General features: G+C 35.9%; 1 protein-coding gene across 1 annotated transcript; it reads right to left on the bottom strand.

The window, feature by feature from the left end:
* Positions 1-395: 395 nt before the first annotated feature.
* LOC127863324 (ATP-dependent zinc metalloprotease YME1L-like) lies at positions 396-23,431 on the bottom strand (the record flags this gene model as incomplete). The annotated part of the gene is made up of 16 exons (XM_052402743.1): positions 23,426-23,431; positions 23,063-23,207; positions 22,731-22,820; positions 18,672-18,742; positions 18,115-18,370; positions 17,443-17,516; positions 15,750-15,840; positions 15,209-15,268; positions 13,916-14,008; positions 12,901-13,033; positions 10,286-10,348; positions 9,832-9,944; positions 9,275-9,319; positions 2,615-2,725; positions 1,001-1,152; positions 396-542 (listed from the first exon to the last, which is right to left on the bottom strand). Coding segments are annotated over exons 1-16 (1,650 nt in total), but the record flags the coding sequence as incomplete, so codon positions are not given.
* Positions 23,432-26,704: the final 3,273 nt, after the last annotated feature.

The raw sequence follows: 26,704 nt of genomic DNA, 5'->3' as shown, positions 1-26,704 counted from the left end.
ACAATGAAGAACTTTTAAAGTTATCCCAGGATCCAGAAAAGTGTGACAGACTGACTGACTGACTGACGACACACAGAGCGCAAACCATTAGTCCCCTCCGGTTTCAATGGTAGGGGCAAAAAGTGTGAAACATGGAATATTTATTACATTTATAGTTTATTCAACCCTATCCCACTTTGATGACATTTTAACCTGTTTGCAGTCCGTTAGAAAATCACATTAAATTAAAACAATTCTTAAAAGATTTAAGTTTCAAAGGCTTCATTTCCAAACCTAAAGATACTGATCAGCAGCAAATAGCATAAAACCTGAAAATACCGTGAGTTTCTCATTTTTCACTTTGTATCAGAGTGTGAAGGGACAAAGGGTTAAAAGAAGTTATTTGCACTAAATACAAGATCAACACAGCCCTTACCATTTCCTACAAACTCCACTCCATATTTCAACTCCTCTCCAGCTCGGCCACCCATTCCAACATCCATCCTGGCAAGACACTGGGCACGCGTCATCCCATACGGCTCTTTGTCTGGTACTGACATTGTCTGCAAGCAGAAATTATTGTGAGAGACTACATTAGAGTAGATAACATCGTCTGATACTGACATTGTCTGCATACAGGAATTACTATGAGGTACTCCATTGTCTGTTGCTGACATTGTTTAAATGCAGAAATTATTATGAGGTACTAGATACAAGTAGACACAATGACACAATCTATAAGTCACATGTCGAAGCATTTCAAGATATTGTGTATTGTGCGGAAACATATTTTATATTTCAAGTCGCTGAGACTTAGACCTTTTGGCCTTAAAGTCAAAAGGGGTCTTCCTTTACCCTAGAGTAGCAGCCCAAACACTTAACTATGAATCTACAGCAACTGTGAGTACTACACAGATTAATCTGGGATGACACAATATGCACAAGCAATAAGCCCAGATTTCACAGAGCATGACTTAATTATATTGAATCAACACTTGATTGTGTTTCAGTGCACACTTACCACTCCAAGAGCCTCTCCCCTGGGCTCGATGGTCACTTTATGAAGGGGCAGGGCATGGTCTGTGAAGTACGCCACGATTGTGTGACCGGCCTCATGGTACGCTGTCCGCCATAGCTCCTCCTCATCTATCTTCTTGTTCTTCCAAGCAGGACCTGAAAGTGTGCAGGCTTGTGATTTAAGAACCACCTCAAGACGGGAAAATGCCCTAACCAACTTTCAGGTTTCAACTCAACTCTTTATTTGCATTTTTATCTCGCTAAGTTAATGACTATCTTCAAAATTATTTGACATTGAAACGGAGGACATCAGCTGAAAGGAGGAGAAATCACACCCCCTATGTGCCAGTTTACATGCACTCTCTTTAAACGGTATTCAAAAATTTCAAAAACTGTCCTTACCCCACCCCAAAATATAGAAATATAAAATGCAAAAAAGTAATGCTTAAAATGGTTATTTATATGTAACTTCTAAAACAGGCTTGTGGTTGCTAGAATGCAAGTAATCTCATGTAATTTTCTTCTAAATGCACGTAATTTTTATTTTAACATTGACTAAATACCCTATAGTACCCTAAATACCCAGCCTACAGTATTATTTTGGTAATAATGTGTTCTATAAAGTCATACCGTACATGTCAAGCTTTATCATGGCTACAGATAACTATTTAACCAAAGAATCTATACAAACTGGAGTTCCAAATAATAACTCTGCTTTGATTTCAATTAATTCATGTATAATTCCAGTTTGATTGAAAAACACTGAATGTTTACGAAGTTATCACCCTAATTCAACTTGAATTGGTTTCCAAATGATCATTCTTATCAAATAATATTTTTTTTCAATGTGAATCATTATGGAAATCCTGAAAAGTTCTGCTTTAGTTACAAACCATTTCAGCAAGATTTATTTTATTCTAAAAACATGACAATAAGTAGTACTCATGAATAGATTCACATACTTCAGCTTTTTTTCATATGTTGGTGTAACATCATACAAACAGGTCAAGTTTGATGTTGTTGACAAACAACTGCATTTACAAATATCTGAATATTTTAAGCCCAATTTTTCTATATACTCTTTTTCAGGATAATACCTTACAATTAAACAAGACTATTGTCAAGCAATATAAGTCCCCTACCGACTCCACCATTGTCAGAAATTCCAACATTTTCAGATATTAAAAAATATATTTGTTGCAATAGCAACCAGAATTTTTGACGTAGGAACAAAATGAAATAACGTGCATAATGTCCATATTGCCATCTATCCATGTTCCAAGTTTCGTGAAAAAATATTAAGAACTTTTAAAGTTATCGCAGGATCCAGAAAACCACCATTTTCGCAGTATTTCTAGTCTATTTGTTGCCATAGCAACCAGAATTTAAGACATAGGAACAAAATGAAATGACGTGCATAATGTCTATATTTCCATCTATCCATGTTCCAAGTTTTATGAACAAATATTAAAAACTTTTAAAGTTATCACAGGATCCAGAAAAGTGTGACAGAATCACAGACGCACAGAGCGAAAACCATAAGTCTCCTATGGGACTAAAAAAATATTTTCAAATCATTGACTTAAGAACATCCTTATTAGTCCTACCAAGCACCTACCCATTGTGACCTTGTCTCTGGCTTCTGCTAGGTCATCCATAGTCACATGGCTGCCCCCCTTCAAGGTTGCGATTATGGCAGCCTGGTTTACAAGATTGGCAATGTCTGCTCCTGCAATTGCCAGACAAACATAGTTTCACAGTCTCTGTTTTATTATTTACTTTTTCCATTCTTTATGTGTATACATAGGCACTGAGAGTATGAATGATTAATCAATATCTACCTGTAAAAATAGATATAGATAATATCTATTTTAAAATATATCTGATAATATACCTGGCAACATGAGTGAAGACATTCAACCTCATAAAATCTTTATGTTATATTAAAAGTTAGTTACATTTCAACTGCCATTTTGTATTTTGTATTCTTAAAATGAATACCGGTAGGCATCTTTCTTTCCTGTCAAGTAATCTGCAAGATTTCCATATGTTAAAGCATTTTCTAGATATTGTGCACAACTCATGTATTGATAAAAGCTCATGCCTTGACCTTCCATCATCTGATCACAAAATCAAAATTTAATTATGTATTTTTTTCTCCAATGTAACCACCATACACAGTTGGGATACAAAAACCACCTCAAGGGAGGAAAATGCCCTATCCCCATTACAGGGTTCAACTCAAGGTGATCTCAAAATTAAATTTCTGCATGCATATTCGTAGGTCAAAGCATTTTCTAAATACTGTGAACCTAATATTTTTTGTTTAACACTAATTTGGGAGGGTTTTTGGGGGTTCTCTCATCCACACAATTCAAATGTTTGTAGAAATTTTATGTTCACAGTCTTATGCCCAAAATATATCCAATTAGCTGTGACGCTAGCCTTAAGGAAGGAAACCGACTGTAAATGAGATATCAATTTTGTTTCACATTTAAATTGAATAAGAATTATCTGTATAGAAGCTGAATAGGGAAGTCTTCGATAATTCTGTAAATTCTGGACTTAAATTATTTGGATCTTTTAATCTTATTGTTTTCACATCACAAACAAACAGAATAAACTGACATAATATCTTTAAAGGTGCAATTTGCTGTATAGTCGCATGTATCATTTTGCCGTTGTTACCTCATAAATTGTCATGCGTTATAGTCTTTCAAACTATCATAAATAACACAGCTGTTTGTATTACTTTTAGACAAGACAAGTTGGGTAATTCAGTGCTTTTTTTCTTGATGAGGGGAAAGGGCCTCGGCTTCAATTTAGGGGAAAAAATATTCACAAAACTGAGAAATGGGAAAAACATTTCTGAAGTAAAATTAAAATTTGGCAAACATTGCAAGATTTTAAAAACAAGAGAGGGCCATGGGCCCCTGAGCGCTCACCTGAGACCCAAAGGAACTAAACTATTCTGGGAAGGTGGAGTTCAAAATAATAAAAGTACTTCAAACAGACGAGCGTACATACTTAAACTTGGGCTTTATAGTTTGATTATTTAGTGTCAAATCTTCAAAAGAGGACGAGTGCTGAGCAGACAGGCGGTAGAAACAGACTTAGTGTGCTCTATTATTAAAATAAGTTTTCACTGTTTTTCCATTTAAAGTTATTAGAACAATGATACTCTGATTTTCAAGTAATAACTGCATTTCACATATCATACATGACATACCTCTGTATATAAACTAATTAGAATAATAGTATTTCTGACTTCACATAATACTGTATTTCACAAATCATCCATGTAGGCCTACATGACTTTGTATATCAATCTGTATTTATGATTTAAAATGAAATTTCATACTTCATTTAAGAGTAAATTTTTGTTAATTATTCACATTTGTAAGTGTTGTTGTAAACAATTCCTCTACGCGTCTACTCTTTATTTACAACCAATTCAAACTAAAAATGCATTTTAATTGTGAAATTTATTCTCAAATACAAGCTGCATTTAATATCATAAGTATCGCAAATAGTTGGTTTTAAGGACATTTTATCTATCTCTTTAATTCTTGAACAAGTATATCTACGACTATGATATGTGGTACATGTAGACACGATAGTTTTTTTGTCAATAAATGTTCAACAGTAAAGTTGGAGAATATTTCAATCTATTTTTTATTGATCAATATAATTGAATTTTGACAACAGTTGTTGCCTAAGCTGTAAAGGATTTTTTTTACATACATATATTTACTTTTTCTTCTTGATATTCATAATACACACTGGGTATTTGTGATAGTTATAAGTTAAATAATAGCCATATTGAGTAAGTTCAATCAGGCATCACTGTACTTAAAGCTAAGAAATATGAAATATCATGCCCATTAAATTTATATATATATTGTATAAACCTTTCTTAGAAATATATAAGTACATTTTTTGCTTATTCAAGAGCTTGCTTCAATGTTGTAATCAGTTCTTTTTATGCAGTCAGCATGCTGATTTTTATACGAAAATAAATGCCAGACAGATGTATTTATGTGTTTATCTCTATATTGATACCACTGTATAGCAATTGCTGTTCCATGCTGTTCACTGCTAAGGGCTGTAAACAAGGGGATAGGCATCATGCAACTGTCAGAGATAATAAGGTACCTGCTGTGGCTAATGGTTATTTCATTGGTCTGCGTCATTAAATTACATGCAACAAAATGTGTGAAAAGTGGCAAGCACAGGAATTTGGGGCCTGACTCTAAACTGTTATATACAGTTGTTTCTCCCCTAAGTAATTTTCTGTGAAATCAATATTACTACTTAAAATTTTGAGATAATTTAAAAAAAAGCGTTTTCAGATGGGAAAAATACGTTTGTTGCACTTCATCCCCAACCAATCATCAACATAATAATCCTCTGTTATTATGGCCATATTTTCAAATGTTTCACGACTATTTCAAACTCGTCTGAGGCATCCACATAACCAATGTTTGACCAAATTTAATGATGATTAGGCCAAAATGTGACTTCTAGAGTGTTCACAAGCTATTTTACTATATAAATAAAAGTCGCTCACCTAGAATAACAAGATATTATTGGGACAAATCTTCTGACCAAGTTTCAAGAAGATCAAAAAATAAATCTTTAGAGTGTTAACAAGATTTTACTATAGCCATATAAGGAAAATGCCCCGCCCCCTGGCAGCCATGTTTTTCAACCAACTGGCATCAGTTTTTTTTACACTTCCAAGATATTATCGGGATAAATCTTCTGACCAAGTTTCATGAAGATCGGACAGTAAATGTGGCCTCTAGAGTGTTAATCAGATTTTACTATAGCCATATATGGTAAAATGCCCCGCTATTTGGAAGCCATGTTTTCCAAGCAAACATAATTATTTTCGAACTCAACCAAGATATCATTGAGACCAATCTTCTAACCAAATTTCATGAAGATTGGACAATAAATGTGGCCTCTAGAGTGTTAATAAGGTTTTACAAAAGCCATATATAGCCATATAAGGAAAAAAAGCCCCGCCCCTGGTGGCCATGTTTTAAAAGCAACAAAAACCATTTTGAACTCATCCAAGATATCATTGGGACAAATCTTCAGCCGAAGTTTCATGATGATCAGAAAATAAATGTGACTTTTAGAGTGTTAACAAGGTCATTTTCAATATAATTTAAAATAAAAGTTAAGAAGAACATGTGTCGAAAAATGCGAAAGAAGCCAGATATTTAATACTGAAATCAAAAATGTCTGTAAAGTCGAATTCGCCAGAATGTATATCTGCATGTACGATGTGTATCTTCATTTAGTTTAATGGTTGTTTTTAAATTCCTGCAGCAATGTCTATTCGTACGACACACAAACACTAACTCAGATCCTAATAAAAAGACGAATCCTTAATTATTGTAGGAAAATGTGTACGAAATATCTTCGTCACCATCGGCTCAGGGCGCTAATTTGTCTTTGCTGCATTTTATGAAAATCGTCTTCAATGTCTTGCCTATTTTGTGTTATTGTAACATGTATTATCAATATATTTAACACATATAAAAATCGTATAGTCTTGCTTTAATTGTTTAACAAAAGAATGCCATATTGTACAGAATCATCAAACAATAAAAACATGTTCAAAAGCTTGCTATCTTCCAGAATGTAAAACTATCATTTATAATTAATTCCACTTAATCTTCATGTGCTTAAAAATAATATTTTAAAAAGGGAGACACTCTGTCAATTCAACATAATTTTTCAAAAGCCATTTTGCAGTTACTTCCCTTGACATGCTAAACTAGTGTTCACAAGCAGCTTTACTATATAAATATAAGGAAAATGACCCCTCCCCCCCAAGCAGCCATGCTTTTTTACCGATCCAAACCATTTTCGAACTCAACCGTCATATCCAGAAAACACATGTTCTGACCAAATTTCATGAACATTGGACCAAAAATGTGACTTCTAGAGGGTTCACATGTTTTCACTATATACATATATAGAAAACTGCCCCACCCCCTGGCCTGCCATGTTTTTTCACCGATCTGGACCATTTTCGAACTTGTTCGAGATATCAATGTTACCAGTGTTTTGACCAAGTTTCATGATGATAGGGCAAAAATTGTGACTTCTAGAGTGTTCAAAGGTTTCTCTATAGCCATATAAGGAATACTGCCCCGCCCCCTGGCGGCCATGTTTTTCAACGGACAAGAACCATTTTTGAACTCAACCAACATATCATTTAGGCAAACATTTTGGCAAAATTTACATGAAGATTGGGCATCAAATGTGACTTCTACAGTGTTCACAAGGTTGTTCTTTTTTGATCTAGTGACCTAGTTTTTTACCCAGGATGACCCAGTTTCAAACTCAGTCGAGGGTATCATCGGGACAAATGTTCTGACCAAGTGTCATGAAGATTGGATAAGAAATGTGGCCTCTAAAGTGTTCACAAGGTAAAATGTTGACGACGCACGACAGACGTCGGACAAAAGGCGATCCCAAAAGCTCACCATGAGCACCTTGTGCTCAGGTGAGCTAAAAATATTGGGGTAAGTTTCCTGTCTCTTGGAGGAAGGGACCCATATAAGGTCCCTGCTAAAGCAGAAAAAAGCCCTGGGCAATTGGCCTGTTTGTTGCCATGCTGATTACTGCATCAACAGATTATCTTGCTAATTAGATGTTGCACTAGGCTTTAAAGACTCTTATTATTGTGATACTTAGACCTTAAGAATCTGAAACTATGGGTTATTGACATGTTGTTGTTTTTAATTATTTTAAGTGGGCAAAAGGGGTGTTAGGATCAACAATAGAGTACATATTTGTCATTAACGCAATGAGAAATCAACACATTTATGATTATTGTGATACTTAGACCTTAAAGAATCTGAAACTAAGGGTTATTGACTAGTTTTTGTTTTTAAGTATTTTAAGTCAGCAAAAGGGGTGTTAGGATCAACAATAGAGTACGTATTTGTCATGAACGCAATGAGAAATCAACACATTTATGATTCAACAAATATGTGTTACGATAGCAATCAACAAAATTTTATGTAAACAAATCCATGCAACCATGGTATCCCACCGAAATGAAAGTCTACAGCAAACTTACTTACCGATCGACCTACCTACCAACCAAGTGACAAGAAGGTGCAAAACAAATACTACCTGCTTCTTTTAAATGAATATTGATGTTATATTGAACAAGAGCTGTCAGAGGACAGCACGCTCGACTATTCGAGTGCTTGACAGTATAACGCAAGCCATCATGGAGAGGGGGGTATAATGTGGGTGTGTGGTGTGTGGTCATTTAAAAGATGATCTTCAAAACGAAAAGAAAAAAAAGAAGAATTTTTTTTTTTAAATATATAAAAAAATTTGGGGGGGGGGGATTCGGGTGGGGCTTGGGGGATAGTTTGGGTGGAGTCCTTTGTGGTATGTCAGGTAAGTGTTGTTTTGTCAAAGTATGAAACATGATATCTGATCTTAAATAAGAAGTTATGGCAATTTAAGCAAAATTTATTAATTTGACCTACAGAATCAAGGTCATTCAAAGGTCAAAGTCATATTCAACTTGCCAGGTACAGTAACATTATGATAGTAAGAAAGTATTTGAAGTTTGAAAGCAATAGCCTTAATACTTAAGAAGTAAAGTGGATCTTTAACACAAAATTTAACAAAATATTCAAAGTTACAAAGACAAAAAGGGTCATAATTCCTACAAAATGCTTGATACAGTTGTCTGCTCTTGTTTATAGGTGGGGTCATGTTGGTAAAGAAGTATGCAAAATATAAAAGCAATATGTCAAGGGACATAGAAAATCTTTGAGGTGGTAAACAAAGTTTAACATAAGAAATCTAAGTGAAAAAGGGCCATAATTCTTTCAAAATGCTTGATACAGTTGTCTGCTCTTGTTTATAGGTAGGGGACATGTTGGTAAGAAGTATGCAAAATATAAAAGCAATATGTCAAGGGACATTGACAATATTTGAGGTGGTACACAAACTTAACATAGAGTTATTAATAATATGCATATTCTAAGTGGAAAAAGGGCCATAATTCTTACAAAATGCTTGATACAGTTGTCTGCTCTTGTTTATAGGTTGGAGTCATGTTGGTAAAGAAGTATGCAAATATGAAAGCAATATGTCAAGGGACATAGGAAATATTTGGGGTGGTACGCAAACTTTAACATTTGCACGCTCACGCCGACGCCGGGGTGAGTAGGATAGCTCCATTATATATATTTCATACATAATAGTCGAGCTAAAAATGAAAAAATACCTGTCATTCCGATTGTCTGTTTTGCCAAAGAATCAATGTTGATTTCTAAAAAATAAACATGGAAAAACAGATAAAAACTTTCTGTACTATTCTACATAATATATACTATACTGACAAGTAAAAACAGAGTACAATTTAAACTGAATTTGATGTAAAACAAAAGTTACATGGACATTCCTACAAAACTAAAATTCTAAAAAAGCCATGCCTCAACCTCAGTTTTATTATTTACATACATCACCCTGACACCACCGTAATGCAGTCCCAAATGGATTCTTCTAATAAGGTTTCTATGTATGAAAATCAATGATAAATGTTCAGCATTCCATACACTACACATGTGTCATTTCAGAATTGTGTCAATCATGGAAATCCATCCTCACAAGCATCGTTCCCACACTAACAATGACATCAGCGGAGCCTTGGTTTATCTTAGTGAAAAAGACACCCCAGACATTGGTTCCCATGTAATTATGACACCCAAGACACTGGTTTCGATGTCATTATGACACCCCAGACATTGGTTCCTAATACTAATCCCCACTTGAACTACTCACTGCCATCATGTTTGCACTTGGACAGATAGAGACGGAACAACTCCTTCCTGCCATCGTTGTCTGGGGGCCGCACATGTACCTCCATGTCAAACCTGCCGGGCCGCAGTAGGGCCCTACAATACAGATGGTAGATTAGTTAACGCCGTCCTGATTGCATTTGGGCTTAGTCATAACAATGTTGATGCAAATCAAATCTGCCCAGCCATTGTGAGGCTCTATAATACAGGGGGGAATATTGTGTATTAAGATTATTTATTTTTCTACACATTTCTCCATCCTATAATGATGGTCAGTTAAATTTTCTTACCCGTACTTTCTTACAAGCTTATCATTGCCCTTTTCCAGAACTTGTCATTTACAAACATTACAAATATCGTGAATATGTAAAATGTACATCAAGATGTAAAATTGAAAACTGCATTAGTAAGAAATATCATTATCATAGGATACTTACGAATCCAGATTCCCTTTCTTGTTTGTGGCTCCAATGACTATTATGCTCTCTTGTGAATCAAACCTGAAGAATTGATATTCATTTTGAACTTATAAACTAATCATAACAAGAGTGCCAAACTGTCACAAGATACGCCCGCTTAAAGGCTTTGGACAACTTGATAACTTTACCATGACCCATATTTGAACTTGACCTACATGTCATCTAGACACAACTTCTGACCAAAGTTGATGAAGATCTGATGAAAACTACTTCAATTAGAGAGCTGACACCATGCTAAATGCTTGAGATGCACTAAGTGACCTCGTGACCCAGTTTTTAACCTGGCATGACCCATATTTGAACTTGACCTACATGTAGATATTGTCTAGACACAACTTCTGACCAAATTTGGTGAAGATCGGATGAAAACTACTTCAATTAGAGAGCGGACACCATGCTAAATGCTTGAAATGGTTTGTGACTTTGTGACCTAGTTTTTGACCCGGCATGACCCATATTTGAACTTGACCTAAATATTGTCTAGATACAAACACTGACCAAGTTAAGTGAAGATTGGATGAAAACTACTTATATTAGAGAGCAGACACCATGCTAAATGCTTGAAATGCACTAAGTGACCCCGTGACCTAGTTTTTGACCCGGCATGACCCATATTCGAACTAGACCTAGATATATATATAACTAGAGCTTTGTCACTGAATGTGACTTATACCCCCATACCACTTTGACGCAGGATAAAAAGTTGTTTAAAAGTTTCGGATGAATACAATTTGAATTAGAGTCCGGACAAAGTGGCGCCGTTGAAAATGCACTAATTGACCCTATGACCTAGTTCTTGACCCGACATGACCCATATTCGAACTTGACCTAGATATCAACTAGATGCAACTACTGACCAAGTTTGGTAAAGATCGGATGAATACAATTTGAATAAGAGTCCGGACAAAGTGGCGCTGTTGAAAATGGACTAATTGACCCTATGACCTAGTTTTTTACCTGGCATGACCCATATTCGAACTTGGCCTAGATATCAACTAGATGCAACTACTGACCAAGTTTGGTGAAGATAAGATTTATACAATTTGAATTAGAGTCCGGACAAAGTAAAATGCACTAATTGACCCTTTGACCTAGTTTTTGACCCAGCATGACCCATATTCGGACTTGACCTAGATATCAACTAGATGCAACTACTGACCAAGTTTGGTGAAGATCGGATGAATACAATTTGAATTAGAGTCCGGACAAAGTGGCGCCGTTGAAAATGCACTAATTGACCCTATGACCTAGTTTTTGACCCGGCATGACCCATATTCGAACTTGGCCTATATATCAACTAGATGCAACTGCTGACCAAGTTTGGTGAAGATCGGATGAATACAATTTGAAATAGAGTCCGGACAAAGTGGCCCCTTTGAAAATGCACTTATTGACCCTATGACCTAGTTTTTGACCCGGCATGACCCATATTCGAACTTGGCCTAGATATCAACTAGATGCAACTGCTGACCAAGTTTGGTGAAGATCGGATGAATACAATTTGAATTAGAGTCCGGACAAAGTGATGCCTTCCGCCCGCCGCCCGCCCGCCCGCCCGCCAAGGGGTTTCACATAATACGTCCCGTATTTTATACGGGCGTATAAAAATTAAGTGTTACTTGTATAACACAAAAATGTTGTCCACTCAAACAGGAGACTATTTTTGTATTAGGGATTATTTACAATAAAAGGCGCCAGTGTGCAAGCTGTCCATAATGGCATTAATACCCTGAGGACACTTACTTCCAGTGTCTTCTATAAATGGACTCAGTTTTATATTAAAAAACTTAAAGCTAAGGCTATTATGCTACCTTGAACAGTATCTGAGATATATTATATAGCTCAAAAGTTACATCATACAAAAAACAACAAAGTGCAATTATAACTCTTATTTAAGAAAGTTTAAGGTTATGGTTCTAGTGCATGGCACTTCTCCTCAATGAAATCTGAACATACATGAACTTTTATGTTGAAATATTTTATAGTTTCTGAGAAATCAATTGAAAAATTGGTTATTGACAGAAAGACGGAAAGACAAGACCACAACAATAACCATCCTCCTTCGGCGGGGCATTTAAGTTTTATCTGTTTGGACAAGAAATGAATCCCTTAGAATGTAAATGAGGAACATGTAGACATGCCATGACACACAATGGAAACGTGGTATCAAAAGGTTAACAAAGTCATTATTTATAATTATACAATTTACATATGCAGTAGATTCTTCAGAAAGTAATATATGCCAGGTCATATTGACAGATTATCAACTCAGTAGAGACTGCAATTTTATGAGCTCTGCTCTGGGCTAAATGGATGTGCATAATGTGATATCCCAGAATTAAGTAATCTCTGCCCAGTCTTATCAAGGACCACACTTTCTGCATGCAAAGGATTTTCGTTTAGAAGACGCTTCCTTTTAACAAACAACACCATAAAAGCCAAAGGAGTCGTCCCTGATAAGCCTGAAAGGAGTGCACAGGCTAATCTGGAATGACACTTTAATCAAATGCATTAAGCCCTGTTTTTCCAGAATATGGCTTCTATAAACCGCAAAGCCTGATCACAGCACTTACCCATCCATTTCCGAAAGAAGCTGATTGACAGTCTGGTTGGCATAAGGAGTGATGCCCGTTGAAGTCCTCTTACCACCCACACTGTCAATCTCATCTATGAATATGATGCATGGAGCACGCTTCTTTGCGTTCTCTGTAACAGATTGATTAACATAAAAAAATGCTGTTTTACAATTAAAAAAATTATCATAATGCACCAAATAATATTTTTTATTTTCCACTTGCCAATATGGAAATGAATTGTTGTTCTTATATATAAGAAATGAATATTGAAACGTAAAAAGATAATTATGGATGTTTTTAAACCAAAATTTACTTAACAAACACAAACAATTACCGGTAGATTGACAAACACACATGCTAAATGTTGGTGCTGAATGGCCTTTTCTTAGACTAGGTCAAGGTCACAGCTAAGTTTGGGTTATAAAAGGCAGACAGAGAATTATATGGTCAACCAGCATTCACCCATACTGACCTTTAAGCAAGAATATATAGAATGTTTGTCGATTTCAGTGTAAAATTGTATCAGCAACATCATGAGTCGGCACAAAAAGCTTATTTCCATGAGTGGTAGATCCACACGTAAAAATCTTTGTTTTGATATGACCACAAATGCAATGAAAAAACAACTTTGCACTCAAATCAATAATCTTGTTATTTTCTTGCTTTTTTACAAATATATTATCCAATGCACAATATTGGATGGATAGTCATAAGATACATTTTTGTATCTTGCAATCTGATGCGATAATATTACACACTATCATTGCAAACATATCGTCCATTGATGTAGTGGAAAAACAGAGTTTAAGTTTCTGGGCCCTTATCATTTATTTAAATTATTTATTGAATGTTATCATTTATTTTCTATTGTCAATCAGCTTTGATTGAAAACTGACTATAAAATTATTCAATTGTTAACTAATAATACTTTTTAATAATAGTCACCAAAAACTTGGCACATAGCCAGAGTGAAGTGATTGATTGAAAGAGTGAATGTACCCAGATTACGTACCGAAAAGATTTCTAACCCGTTTGGATCCTTGCCCCACGAATACTTCATCAAACTCTGATCCAGAGGCATGGAAGAACGGCACCCCTGCCTCACCTGAAACACGTGGGAATCTGATCAGACATCAGGGTTTTAATAAGGAAGTTTGGAAGTAATTGAGCTGCATTTTGGGAAAACAGGGCTTAATAAATGTGCGTAAAGTGTGGTTCCAGATTGTTGTTCTGCACTACCAATCTGGGTCGAGACTTTCTACCTCAGCTGGATTTTTGTTTGGGAGAGACCTCCTTAAATTCCATAAAAGCAGACAGTGTCCCCCCTTATTTCAGATACGTAATATGTAGACTTTATCTTATTTTAGAATTTCACATGTGGCAAATCCAGCGATCATTTAATCAATGGTTGTGGCCTAATGGCATTGTTTATTGATCAGTTATGACACATACAACCAGCAAATTTGTAAATTAATAGTTCTTGTTTTCTTGAGAAAAGTCAAAGTGTATCCTTTACAGCCACAAGACCTTATATTCACTCTATTATAATAACTTGAAAATCCCAGAACAGTAGAAACTTGTCTTTTTTTACACAAGCAATTAGCCCCTTCCTGCTCAGAAGAAAAATTAAAATGTTTTTATGCAACCAGCAAAAACAACTTAACAGCCTGCAAGTAACTCTCCGTCTGTTCAGGTTAAATGCTGTTTGTAGCTCATCACTATCATACGGTTGGAAATGAAGCCTTTAAAACCATAATATACGTAAAAACAAGAGCTGTCTCCATAGGATGACATATGCCCCCGAAAATGCTTTAATAGAAGTTATGAGCATTTTTTGAAACCTAAACGCAGATTTTGAAACCTAAAAGCAGACCCTAATTTCAAGGTCAAGGTCAAAATTTGTATGGGTATGGAAAGGCCTTGTTCATATACACATGCATACCAAATATGAAGGTTACATCTGAAGCAACATAGAAGTTATGAGCATTTTTCGAAACCTAAATGCAGATTTTGAAACCTAAATGCGGACCCTAAGCTCAAGGTCAAGGTCAAAGAGGTCAAAATTTGTGTGCATATGGAAAGGTATACACATGCATACCAAATATGAAGGTTACATCTGAAGTGACAAAGAAGTTATGAGCATTTTTCGAAACCTAAACGCAAAGTGTGACAGACAGACAGACTGACAGACAGACGGACATTGCGATCACTATATGCCCTCCTTAGGGGGCATAAAAATGCGTGGTAATCTGAGTGGTAAAGGTTTAACACTAACAAGCAAAACAAGTTAAAATAACAATCCTACCTGCTATGGCCTTTGCCAACAGGGTCTTTCCTGTACCTGGACTACCTACTAGCAACAGACCTGGAAAATAAGAACAAGAGGGCAATGATCAAACAAAAACACTTAATACAACATCAACTTTAACAAAAGTCAAAATCCTCACGATAAAACAAGAGGACCCTCAAGATCGTAGGGCACTATCCTTAATTCCTGATATTTGAATTTAAAAAAAAACAGAAGTTCATAGTATGTTTGTCACTTACACATGAACACTTGAACATCGAGACAAATGTTTTGACCATATTGTGTCATACAAGAGATTGTGTCTATAGACATATGACACCCATGGCGAATACAGCATACATCAACCCCTTACTACTTGTGTGTTTAGGGGGAGGGGGGTATTTAACACCATTATATTATACACTTAGTATGTAATTTTTAAGGAATTGTTTTTGAATTGAGATATTAATTTAGCCATAAACAGCTTTTTTTTATTTCATAGGTTGTCATCTAATGTTTGAAAGAGTGTTAACTTGATTTTGATTTTTATGGAAAATACCTTTTGGCAACTTGGCTCCCATTTTCAGGAACCTCTCCCCATTCTTCAAGAAATCCACAATGTCTTCTAGTTCCTCTTTGGCCTCATCGCACTGAAATAGGAAATATGAGCCGCGTTTTGAGAAAACTGGGCTTAATGCATGTGTGTAGTGTCCACACAGGCTAATCAGGAACGACACTTTCCATCTTAACTGGATTTTTGCTAAGAAGAGATTTCATTTAACGAAAAATGTCATACAAGCGGAAAGTGTCGTCCCTGATTAGCCTGTGCAGACTGGGCAGGCTGATATGAGATGACACTTCACGCACATGCCTTATGCAAAATTTTCACAAAACACAACACATATTATTAGCAGCCTGGCTATAAGGGATAAAAGGAATCTTCAAAGAATCATAATATATTAATGCATATTAACATCTTCTATTATTTATTAATCACAAATATCACAGATAGGTAATGCATGAATTTGAGATCAAACATAGAAATATATGTAGTATTATAGACCATATTAAATCTATTTCCTATGAAGTACCAGTTCTTTGTTTATGTGCAAAAATATTGAAAATTCTCCCAAGATTAGACCAAGGTCTTTATTTTTGGTGGACACCACAGAGAGAATAAATGAGTCACTTTCTAGCTCAACAGGACTTAATGCATCCACACATAGTGTCATCCCAGATTAGCCTTTGTAGTCTGCACAGGCTAATCAGGGCAATCACTTTCTGCCTTAACTAGATATTTGCAAAGAAGGAATTTCCTTTAAAGAAAAAATACAATTAAAACATGGAAATTATCATCCCTTATTAGCCTGTGCAGACTGCAGTATCATCCCTTATTAGCCTGTGCAGACTGCAGTATCATCCCTTATTAGCCTGTACAAACTGCAGTATCATCCCTTATTAGCCTGTGCAGACTGCATTATCATCCCTTATTAGCCTGTGCAGACTGCATTATCATCCCTTATTAGCCTGTGCAGACTGCATTATCATCCTTATAAGCCTGTGCAGACTGCATTATCATCCCTTATTAGCCTACACAGACTGCATTATCATCCCTTATTAGCCTGTGCAGACTGCATTATCATCCCTTATTAGCCTGTGCAGACTGCAGTACCATCCCTTATTAGCCTGTGCAGACTGCAGTATCATCCCTTATTAGCCTGTGCAAACTGCAGTATCATCCCTTATTAGCCTGTGCAGACTGCATTATCATCCCTTATTAGCCTGTGCAGACTGCATTATCATCCCTTATTAGCCTGTGCAAACTGCAGTATCATCCCTTATTAGCCTGTGCAGACTGCAGTATCATCCCTTATTAGCCTGTGCAAACTGCAGTATCATCCCTTATTAGCCTGTGCAGACTGCAGTATCATCCCTTATTAGCCTGTGCAGACTGCAGTATCATCCCTTATTAGCCTGTGCAAACTGCAGTATCATCCCTTATTAGCCTGTGCAGACTGCATTATCATCCCTTATTAGCCTGTGCAGACTGCAGTATCATCCCTTATTAGCCTGTGCAGACTGCATTATCATCCCTTATTAGCCTGTGCAGACTGCACATGCTAATCTTGGACCACACATTATGCACATGTATTAAGCCCAGTTTTCCTACAACAAGGCTCATATTTTTAAACAGTTACATAAACACACAATAAAAGTGATGTGTTTTCCTTTTGAAATCTGAGAGAACTTACCCCTTTCACATCATTGAAGGTCACACTGACCACTTCTGGGTTGATTTCATAATTCTTAGCGCCATATAACATATCTGTAACATACATCATAACATGGCTGTTATCAACCAATATTCCTAGGAAGATGCTGTAAAAACAAGATCAGTCATTGAAGATGGCAACTACACCCACTAAAGCTCATTTCAAGCAGGGGAATAAACTTTTATTTTAATAAAATTATTCTCAACATTTTTTCATTCGTTACTTCACATTTATCACACATATAGACTAAAGCTTCAACTTGATTTATATATAAAATGCCGAAGTCCATTCAAAAACAATGTCTTGCACTTTTATATTATATAAACAACATATTTATAAAGTTTCATGTTCATAAGAAGAAAAGTGATATTCTGGTACTGGACACAAAGTTGACATGTAAAATTATGTTAAGTTACCATATCTGCCAAATTTAAGTGCATATAACTATGAAAGAATAGTACCACATGTATACAATAAAATAACACCTTGCAGGCTTCACAGGCTTTTCAGCAACCACACTTTCTTCTATTAAGGGATTTTTCATACATAAAAGTCTCTTCTACATGAAAATCCAGTCTAGGCAAAAAGTGTCATCCCTGATTAGCCTGTGCAGTCCCTGATTAGCCTGTTAGGCTCACATGTGAAACTCACCCCCTGCATTGCGGCCTACAGAACCCTGCAACAGGACCTTGTAGATGATGAACGACCCCAAACAAAGTCCAGCAACTATTCTTAGCATCTTCTTTCTATGCTCTGCTATGACCTTGGCGGCTCCATCTCCATTCTTCTGGTTCTCGAGCTGTGCTGTCAAGTACGCAAGCTTCAGTTTGAGTTTAACTACTGGGTCTTCTTCGTCCTTCAATATTTTTGGAAGCTCTTCTCCTTTTTCCTGCACTTTCTTGCCTCCCTGAAATTTGTATGATGCTGCTTTTGTTGTTGTTGTGTTTATTTCAAATTTAGAACTGTAACACACTGTCAGACAGTAAGCATTTTTCAGAGATTATAACTTGCAAGTTGCATCAATCTTTGAAAGCCAAGTGTGGTGTCAGAAACTAATAACGGTAAGAAAATGGCTGTAAAGCTGTTCCAAACAGCACAATTTAGCAGAATGATTTTTCAAAATCCAACATTTTTGTATATATAAAAAGACAAGACAATAAGTAAACAAAATGGAGCCGCCTATAAAACATATCAAAATTAAAACTTACATTTGGAAAAAATCCATTAGGTTTCAGGCCTTTGATGAACAATCCAAAATGGCGCACTTGCATATAATTTCCTGAAAACAGACATATACAGAAATTTCAACAGATCCTGAGGCTGTCACAGACAGAGTATCCCCCATTATCCCAATACAGAGGGTGCATTGCTGTCAAAAGGGTGCATCATACAAAAACATCAAATGGAAATGTAACTGTTATTTAAGAAAGTTTAGGGTTATGGTATTGTGCATGGCACTTCTTCCAATGGATTTTTACATTTAAACTCAGATTTAAACTTGACCTAGGCATAACCTAAGATAAACATTCTGACCAAGTTGTTTAATGATTGAGAAACAAATGTGACCTCTGTACTGGTGGCAAGGTTTTTGTACGATTTTACGATTTTACTTAGTTTTAGGACACATGTGACCCTGTTTCGAACTAGGTCTAAATATGGTCAAAATAAACATTCTAACCAAGTTTCATCATGACCTGGTTGTAAATGTGACCTCTTATATGATTACATGATTTGCCTACATGACCAATATTCAAACTCAGCCTAGATATTATCAAGACATACTATCTACCCAAGTTTCATATAGATTATTACATAATGTGGTTTTTAAAGTGATAAAAATATATAACCTGGTAACATAGTTTTTGGATGCATATGACCCAGATTCAATATCAGCCAAGACATGAGGCGCTTTCTGAGAAAATTGGGCAAAATGCATTTCTGTTTAGTGTCGTCCCAGATTAGCCTGTGCAGTCCACACAGGCTAATCTGGGACGAAACTTACCGCTTTAATGGTATTTTCGTTTAAAGGCAGTCCCTTTTTACCGAAAATCTAGTTTAAGCGGAAAGTGTCGTCCCTGATTAGCCTGTGCAGACTGCACAAGATTTAGCCATACATGTGGCTTCAAGAGTGATAACAAGGTTTTCCTTAGATTTTATTAGGTGACCTTGTTTTTGGACACAAGTGACCAGCATTCAAACGGAGTCTAGATATTTTCGAGATGAAGATACTGAGGCAGAGCAAATGCAGAACACGATGAAGAGTGGCCACATTAGCTCACTATAAGGACTTCAAGCAGAAAGGCAAAATATAAACAAGAGCACCGCCTTGCGGGTGCAGACCGCTCATCTATTTTCTTTTTAAAGGTGGAGGGACTCTCATTTTCAATCACAAAGGAGGGAGGAGTGGAGTGAAGAGGGGTGTATAGTGTGGGGTTGTGGACATTTATTACATTATCTTCCAAAAAAGCGAAAAAAAAAAAAAAAAAAAAAAAAAATCCGGGGGGGGGGGGGGGGGGGGGGGGGGGGGTTGGGGGGGCGATGGGGGGGGGGGGGGGGGTTTGGGTGCGATGGTTGGACGGTATTTCAAACATAACCATTTTTTAAAAAAAAATGGGGGGGGGTATAGTGTGAGGGTGTGGTGTAATTTGTGAGATGATCTTAAAAAAAAAAAAAAAAAAAAAAAAAAAAAAAAAAAAATTAGGGGGGGGGGGTGGGGGTGGGGGGGGGGGGGGGTATAGTGTGAGGGTGTGGTGGGTCATTTGTGAGATGATCTTAAAAAAAAAAAAAAAAAAAAAAAAAAATAGGGGGGGGGGAGGGGGGGAGGGGGGAGGGGGGGAGGGGAGGGCACGGGGGATGGTTTGGGTGGAGTCTATTGTGGTATGTCAGGTAAGAGTAGTTTCATCAAAGTATCAATCAAATCTAATCATAAATAAAGAAGTTATGGCAATTTTAGCAAAATTTAATAATTTGACCTTGAGAGTCAAGGTCATTCAAAGGTCAAAGTAAAATTAAAGTTGCCAGGTACAGTAACCTCATGATAGCATGTAAGTATTTGAAGTTTGAAAGCAATAGCCTTGATACTTAAGAAGTAAAGTGGATCGAAACACACAATTTAACCATATATTAAAAGTTACTAAGTCAAAAAAGGGCCATAATTCCGTAACAATGACAACCAGAGTTATGCAACTTGTCCTTTTACTGTACCCTTATGATAGTTTGTGAGTGTTCCAAGTATGAAAGCAATATCTATGATACTTTAGGGGTAAAGTGGACCAAAACATAAATCTTAACCAAATTTTCAATTTTCTAAGTATAAAGGGCCCATAATTCCGTTCAAATGCCAGTCAGAGTTACATAACTTTGCCTGCACGGTCCCCTTATGATAGTTCATAAATCTTGCAAGTATGAAAGCAATAGCTTTGATACTGTAGGAATAAAGTGGACCTAAACACAAAACTTAATCAAATTTTCAATTTTCTAAGTATAAAAAGGGCACATAATTCTGTCAAAATGCCAGTCAGAGTTACATTACTTTGCCTGCACAGTCCCCTTATGATAGTTAGTAAGTGTTGCAAGTATGAAAGCAATAGCTTTAATGCTTAAGGAATAAAATGGACCTAAACACAAAACTTAACCAAAATTGTCAATTTTCTAAGTATAAAAAGGGCACATAATTCTGTCAAAATGCATGCCAGAGTTATCTAAATTTGCCTGCCCAGTCCCCTCATGATAGTAAGTAAGTGTACCAAGTTTGAATGCAATAGCATTGATACTTACTGAGAAAAGTGGAACTAAACGCAAAACTTAACCAAAATTTTCAATTTTTTAAGTATAAAAAGGGCACATAATTCTGTCAAAATGCACGCCAGAGTTATCTAACTTTGCCTGCCCAAAAAATTTTTCAAAAAATAGATGAGCTAAAAAACAGTTTAAATCTGTATGTGTTTGCCATAATGAACTTAACTAGTAATATAATAACTCAAAATCAACTAATCTTTTGCAAAAACCAAAGATGTGTTTGTCAGAAACACAATTCCCCCTACTGCGCCGCTTTGAAGCCATATATTTGACCTTTGAACTTGAAGGATGACCTTGACCTTTCACCACTCAAAATGTGCAGCTCCATGAGATACACATACATGCCAAATATCAACTTGCTATCTTCTATATTGCAAAAGTTATGACCAAAGTTACAGTTTTGGGACAGAATGACAGAATGACAGACACATACAATGACAGACAGGCCAAAATCAATATACCCCTGATCATTCCATCCGGGGGCATTAAAACTCGTAAAAGAAAGTTAACCCCCCATAAATCAGTATTTCTTAATAGCAATAACCAAAATTTCAACGCCAACAAAGATTCAAAGAGACACAAAATGCTAATTTTTATTTTTTGTGGCACAAAATATTCCATTTTAATTTCCTGCAACGATATCTATTCATTCGACACACGAACAATAACATGGTTCATAAACATTTGTTGAATACATTGTTCCACAATAAAACAAACAAGAGATGTTTGTCAGAAACACAACGCCCCCTATTGCGCCGCTTTGAAGTCATATATTTGACCTTTGACCTTGAAGGATGACCTTGACCTTACACCACTCAAAATGTGCAGCTCCATGAGATACACATGCATGCCAAATATCAAATTTCTATCTTCAATAATGCAAAAGTTATTGCAAAACTTTAACCAAGGTTAAAGTTTTGCGACACACACAATGAATGAATGACAGACAGGCCAAAAACAATATACCCCTGATCTTTCGATCCGGGGCCATAAAAAGGGCATTTTGTATCTTGTTAAATCTATTATGACAGACCACATCTAGCTTTGACATTTTGGCTATTGCTTTAAGGAATATTTATTTTGTATTGTGCTAACTGTATTTTTTTCTAAATATTGTACAAAATATTTGTTTATTTTGAGTGGTTATGGGCTTTAAATATATTCTCATTCTTTAAATGGTAAATTTTTTAAGTAAATCCCTTCAATGTTGACAAATGTTATTGAATACCAATATTGAATATTAACCCTTTGCATGCTGGGAAATTTGTCATCTGATAATCTGTTGTATGCTGAATTTCTAAAATTAGAATTTTCTTTGATTTTTTTTCAAAGAATACTATCAGAATAGCAAACAGTTTGGATCCTGATGAGATGCTGCGTTCTGTGGCATCTCATCTGGATCCAAACTGTTTGCAAAGGCCTTCAAAATTCGGTACCAGCACTGAAAGAGTTAAACGTAAGACGCCTACCACCAGCTAAATGTCCGTTATGGTTCAGGTGGTCAGTCAGCACACTGCACATAGGGTGTTTAAAATGTGGCAACAACATGGACAGCTTCTCTGAAAGGAGACATAAACCATAAATGTTCCAGGTTCAATAAGATCATTAAGAAATATGTGAAAACAAAGAATCTGAACAAAAACATTTTCTTTCTTATACCTAAACAGGCCTTTACAACTTGGTTTCCGCACAAAAGGAAACTATACTTGCATAATTATTTCAAAATTATCAGACATGACTATAAGACAGCCTGTTTTGTTCAGAAATCACATCACTAATTTATGTCACTGTATAACCATACCTATGTGTTGCTGTAATTCAGGCGCTGGATGTGAAATGCGACTCGCAGGATCAGGTACATGGGACAGGAATAATGGTAAGAACTTCTGTCCTTTCTCATTGTGCAACAGCAGCTCTAATATCTGCTCCACATCTGATTTCCCTTCCTAATAAGAAGACCAATTATAAGCTTATAAAAAACCAGCATAATGCAAAATCATTATTTTTCATGTAACATTCATTTTGGTTAATGTTGTCATACACTGCTACACAAACTTAAGATCCTAACAAACATTTATTTCCAATTTTGGCAATAACTAATTATTATGGCCAAATTACCTTTGACATAAAATACATAATTATCCAAACTTATCCACGCACATACTGCCATTTGTTTCTCAATCAAGATAAATGCAGACACTACATAACAATTTCATGTAGTACATTACACTGAGTACCAGTATTTAGCTTACACTAATAGTTTTGACGAAAATCTCACTTTCAGCCTCTAAACAACTGACATTCCTGATAAAGTTCTGTTCTTCACATGATCACAGTCACATTAACAATGCGAGGCACTTGAAGCTTTATTGAACACTACGCAAAACAAGAGCTCTATTTGTGAACCAAAATACCCCTTATTGCGCTTTGAAGTCTCAAAGCAGCTTTTGTAAAGAAAAAAGGCCCATAAGTTAGCCAAAAATCCATGGATCAAAATGAAGCTCGTATTTCATCTGTAAGTCATTTAGGTAGACTCACCCATCTAGTGACCTCAATTTCAATAAGGGTCATGTACTGTTAAAGACCGATGCATATGTGAAGAATCGGTCAATTAATTGCCAAGTTATTGTTCGGAAACAATTTTCACACTTATTGTGACAGTGACCTTAATCTTTGACCAAGTGACCCTGATTTCAATAGGGGTCATCTACTGTCCAGGGCCAATGCAGATGGGAAGTATCAAGCCAATTGGTGAATCACTTGACAAGTTTTTAATCGAAAACGATTTCACACTTAGAGGGACAGTGACCTAGACATTTGACCTTTTGACCCCAATTTCATTAGGGGCCATCTAGTGTCCAACCTCAATGCAAATGGGAAGTATCAAGCAATTTCTTACCTTCCCTTCACAAGTTATTTATCAGAAACAATTTTCACTCTTAGTGTGATTTGACCTTTGACCTAGATACCTAAATTTTAATAGGGGTCGTCTACTGACAAAGCCCACTGCACATAAGAAGAATCAAGCCAATTGGTCAATCTGTTCACAAGTTATTGATTGGAAAAGAACTGGTCTCTGACAGACCGACATCAAGCAAAACAATATAACCCCTCTTCTTCAAAGGGGGGGGGGGGGGGATACTTATTCGCTCACATTAATGATTGACATTAATATTTGCACCTACTCTGTTCATTACAGCTTTGTTTATTTATTAAATTTATTTTTATTAACTCAAACTTTAACTTGATTGATATATAAAAAAACAAGTAACTCCTTGGGATGAACAATTTTTGACCCCAGGTGCTTTATTAAAAAAAACAATCATTGTAGAGGCCCACCATACAATGTTGCACAACAAATATTCAAGTCAACCCCTAACCCTTACAGTTTCAGAGAATAAACTTCGTGTTATTTACAATAGAAGTTCGTATAGGACAACTAGATGATGTTCCACACCACATATTAATCCACTGACCTTTGTGGTCACAGAGAAAGCATTTTAAATATCCTTTTTTAGCTCAGGGGACCAACATTTTTTTTAATGGACAAAAACGACTCAAACATCTTTTAAATCGTTTAAATGGTTACCTTTTTCTTTTCTGGTAAATTTGTAATAAAAGCCTGCAGGTAAATAGGTAAAGTTAAGTAGTGACTTGAACTCTTCATGCATCCATTGTACAGGTGAAATCATATATTGGTTTTACAATTTTAAGAACATATATTTTAAATAAGCATGTGGTTATTTTATCAGGATTATTTTTAATATATATTATTTGGAAGATTTCATTTGGAGTTATTGAAAGTGGTTTGAGTTTTCTACAGATTTCAAACATCATAGTTGGACCCTGGAAATTGAGGTTTGTTATTTGAACTAAACTTGTTCAAATAATTTTATCATTTAAAAGGATCAAACCAGGTAAACAAATTTTTAGTAATTGGTTCATTTAAGACTCAAAAAAGTAATATGTAAATACAGTTGTTTTTGCCATTTAGAAATTGGTGTCAGTGACATCTATAAAACTGGAGTAAGACAAAGGACGTCACACAAGTCTCTTCAATCGATAGAGGACGTCTTTAGAGCTGCAACGATTCGATCCGATTCATCGAAAATCGATTCGAAATGCTTCGATTCGATTACGATACCAAACCTACCAAATTCGATTCGATTCTTTAAAATATATACATATATATACATAGATACGTAAAGCGCGCTGTATTCTGACTATTGATACAGGGAGGTGTAGGTTTTATATTTACCTGTAATTACTACGCGCGCGATTGGTTGAAATTATCAGATGCGGCTAAGAAGCTAAAATCAAAAGTGTGGCAGTATTTTGGGTTTCGGGATGGTAGCCCTACCAATAGAGCTAAGTGTAAACTGTGCTTCACGGATGTGGTGTACGCTAAGTCCGGCTCAACCACTAATCTAATTTAATGCAATATGTCCAACGCAAACATAGCGTTAATTTAGCAAGACAAAGAGGTCGCACAAGTGCAACTACTCAAGTCGCCAGCCAGAAAAGTAGTTCTTTTTCTGTTGGAGTTTTGTTAAGTTTATTAGAAAATATGATTTGTCATACAGGTAACAGGTTATGCTGTCATGGCACAGTGGTAGACATGCTTATAGCGGTTTTTGGGTAAAGGTGTAATAGTGATAGTACTACCATTCAACTGATTCCAGATACGTTTTTATGATTATTTATTTATTTTTATATTATTGTGTAATCTAGTCAGAAGTTTTAAAACTAAAATTGAGTCCTAATTTGCTATTCTTTTATATGTGTTTTATTGAAATCACATTTGAACAGAAATGTTAATTTTGAGGCATACGAGTGAATATATGATAAAACTAGGTTTGAAGATGAATTGAATCGAAAAAATCGGTATCGGAGTGTCTGAAATCGAAATCGAATCGAACTGTTGGTGAATCGTTGCAGCTCTAGACGTCTTACATAAACCAGTGTGAGGTCTATTACTAGCCTAACTGGGTCATTACCATGGCACTTCTAAACTTCTAACTGGGTCATTACCATGGCACTTGGGGTGTGTATGATTAATGTTGACTTACTGGTCAGGATTTAATTGGTTCAAAATGGAAGAAAATTGGCTGCTTTCAAAAACTAACCAATTTATTTTTCTTGCGTCAAAATGCAGGAATCTGCATCTATGGAAATCCATGGAAACTATAACTAAAGTCTTAAACAATCATGCAATTACAAGCTGTCACTTTTTAATTAAATGAAAATTAAACATTAAACAACAAACCTTTCTTTTTGAACCTCTCACAGCTTTTCCATTTTGTTTTGTTTCTTGCACTCTTCTACCTCGTGAATTTGATGCAAGTGTACTGGACTGTCGAGCACTGTAGAACACTGCAGTTAAATGTGTCACAGCCGCTGCAACCTAAAACAAAGATGGGATAAGTTGAAACATATGTGGAAT

This window comes from Dreissena polymorpha, unplaced genomic scaffold (genome assembly GCF_020536995.1).
Source record: "Dreissena polymorpha isolate Duluth1 unplaced genomic scaffold, UMN_Dpol_1.0 chrUn004, whole genome shotgun sequence".
Lineage (NCBI taxonomy): Eukaryota > Metazoa > Mollusca > Bivalvia > Myida > Dreissenidae > Dreissena > Dreissena polymorpha.
The sequence above is the reverse complement of the archived record's forward strand: the minus strand, read 5'-3'. Positions and strand labels throughout refer to the sequence as shown.